Source organism: Buceros rhinoceros, unplaced genomic scaffold, assembly GCF_000710305.1.
Source record: "Buceros rhinoceros silvestris isolate BGI_N320 unplaced genomic scaffold, ASM71030v1 scaffold25819, whole genome shotgun sequence".
NCBI classification, from domain to species: domain Eukaryota; kingdom Metazoa; phylum Chordata; class Aves; order Bucerotiformes; family Bucerotidae; genus Buceros; species Buceros rhinoceros.
This window is the reverse complement of record NW_010432492.1, coordinates 3,267-4,998: the sequence shown is the minus strand read 5'-3', so window position 1 is coordinate 4,998 and position 1,732 is coordinate 3,267. Positions and strand designations below refer to the sequence as shown.

The following is a 1,732-nucleotide window of genomic DNA, read 5'->3' as shown; positions in this document are numbered from 1 at the left end:
GGTTCGGCAGGTCTCTGTGCCGCCAGGCGCTGACAGGTGCTGTTGCCAGCAGGCTGAAGGGGAAGAGCACCTTCCGGCTCTCCATGCGCTTCATCGACCCTGAAATGGAGACGCGCTACTCGGTGGAGAAGGAGAAGCAGAGCGGGGCTGCCTTCAGCTGCTCCTGCGTTGTCCTCTTCTTCACTGCCTTGGTGGAGGTCTTTATCGACCCGTGGTATGGCAGGGATGTGGGGATGGGTGGCCTCAAGTCAGGATTGGTCTCGCCAGGCTTCAAACTCATCCCTTCTTGTCCTTTTTGGCAGGCTGGTGGCCAACTACGTGACCTTTGTGGTGGGGGAAGTCCTGCTGCTCATCCTCACCCTCTGCTCGATGGCTGCCATCTTCCCCCGGGTGAGAAGGGACGGGCTCACCACTCGTGGTGGGGGGACACCATTATGTCCCATCACCGAGTCCTGCATGGGCAAACTCCCCCACCTTCCTCTCCCCACAGGTCTTCCCCAAAAAGCTCGTGGCCTTCTCCACCTGGATTGACAGGACCCGCTGGGCACGCAACACATGGGCCATGGCCGCCATCGTCATCGTCACCATGGCTGATATTGTGGACATGGTGAGCCACCAGCCTGGGATGCCAGCAGGGCTGAGCCTGTTCCAACCTTCATGCAAGCAGCCAATAATTGTGCACAACCCCGTGCACTGCTGATCGTTAAAGCAATTAGCAGGGCTGCACTGTAGGGGGGAATTTGGGTTGGGGTGTCCTCCTCCTGTTCTGCAAAGCACCCTGTCCCTTTGGGTGGCCATGCAGGCCATGGAGAGGTACACCCTGTCCCTGTGTCCCCCTCCTCACCCTGCCCTCGTGCCCCCAGCTCAGCTGCTGGCAGGACCATGGCAAGATGGGCAACGGGACGCTGGGACCGCTGCAGCTGCGGGGCTGTGGGGAGCAGCCCAAGTACTACAGCTACATCGCCTTGCTGGCCTTGGTGGCCACCATCATGCTAGTGCAGGTCAGCCACATGGTCAAGCTGACCCTCATGGTGCTGATCACTGGGGCCACCGGTGCCGTCAACATCTACACATGGGATCGTATCTTTGACCAGTATGACCACCGCCGTGGCCAGCAAAGCACGTAAGAGGTGGCGGGGGGGTCGGCCCAGATTTGGGGTGTACGGCCATACCCACCGCCCACCCGTGCCTCACGGTCTCTGCCGGCAGGTCCTCGTTGGTCCCTTCCAAGTACTCCACGACAGCAATGATCTTCATTGTGATGCTCAGCTTTTACTACTTCTCTCGCCACGTGAGTGACTCACCCTCCCACCCCAGGAAGCTCCCCCCGTCTCCGTGTCCTCACCCTCAGCCCCTGCCCTTATTTCTTGCAAGCTACATGGCAGCAGGATTTGTCCCCTGCTTGTGACCAGCATCCCCAGCTCTTCTCTGAGGAAGACCACCCGTGGGCTCTCCAGGACCACATCAGTGCAGAGAACGCCTCTGCCTTATCCCCATGGTTGGGACTGAGCAGCAATGTGGTGGCCCTAAGTCCCATGTCTGCCTTTTGAGGGTCCCATTCACACCTCAGAGCAGGTCCCATGAACCAGTTGAGGCTTCACCTTGTACCAGAGCCTTCTTCCAGGCTGTTCCCAAGCCCTGACCAGCCCCACAGCGGCCAGGATGCTCCCAGCGCTGGAGGGTACCCATTGATGGGCGGTAACTGGGGGTGTAGCCATTTCCTCCCACCCAC

General features: G+C 59.9%; 1 protein-coding gene across 1 annotated transcript in view; it reads left to right on the top strand.

Moving 5' to 3' along the window:
• Nucleotides 1-1,732, top strand: part of ADCY3 (adenylate cyclase 3) — a gene marked incomplete at both ends in the record, with an annotated part of 10,912 nt that overhangs the window by 5,917 nt on the left and 3,263 nt on the right. The window contains 5 exons of the mRNA XM_010143808.1: nucleotides 53-214; nucleotides 303-390; nucleotides 491-607; nucleotides 864-1,123; nucleotides 1,210-1,291. Coding sequence (XP_010142110.1) covers nucleotides 53-214; nucleotides 303-390; nucleotides 491-607; nucleotides 864-1,123; nucleotides 1,210-1,291 — 709 coding nt within the window. The remainder of the gene's footprint in view (nucleotides 1-52; nucleotides 215-302; nucleotides 391-490; nucleotides 608-863; nucleotides 1,124-1,209; nucleotides 1,292-1,732) is intronic.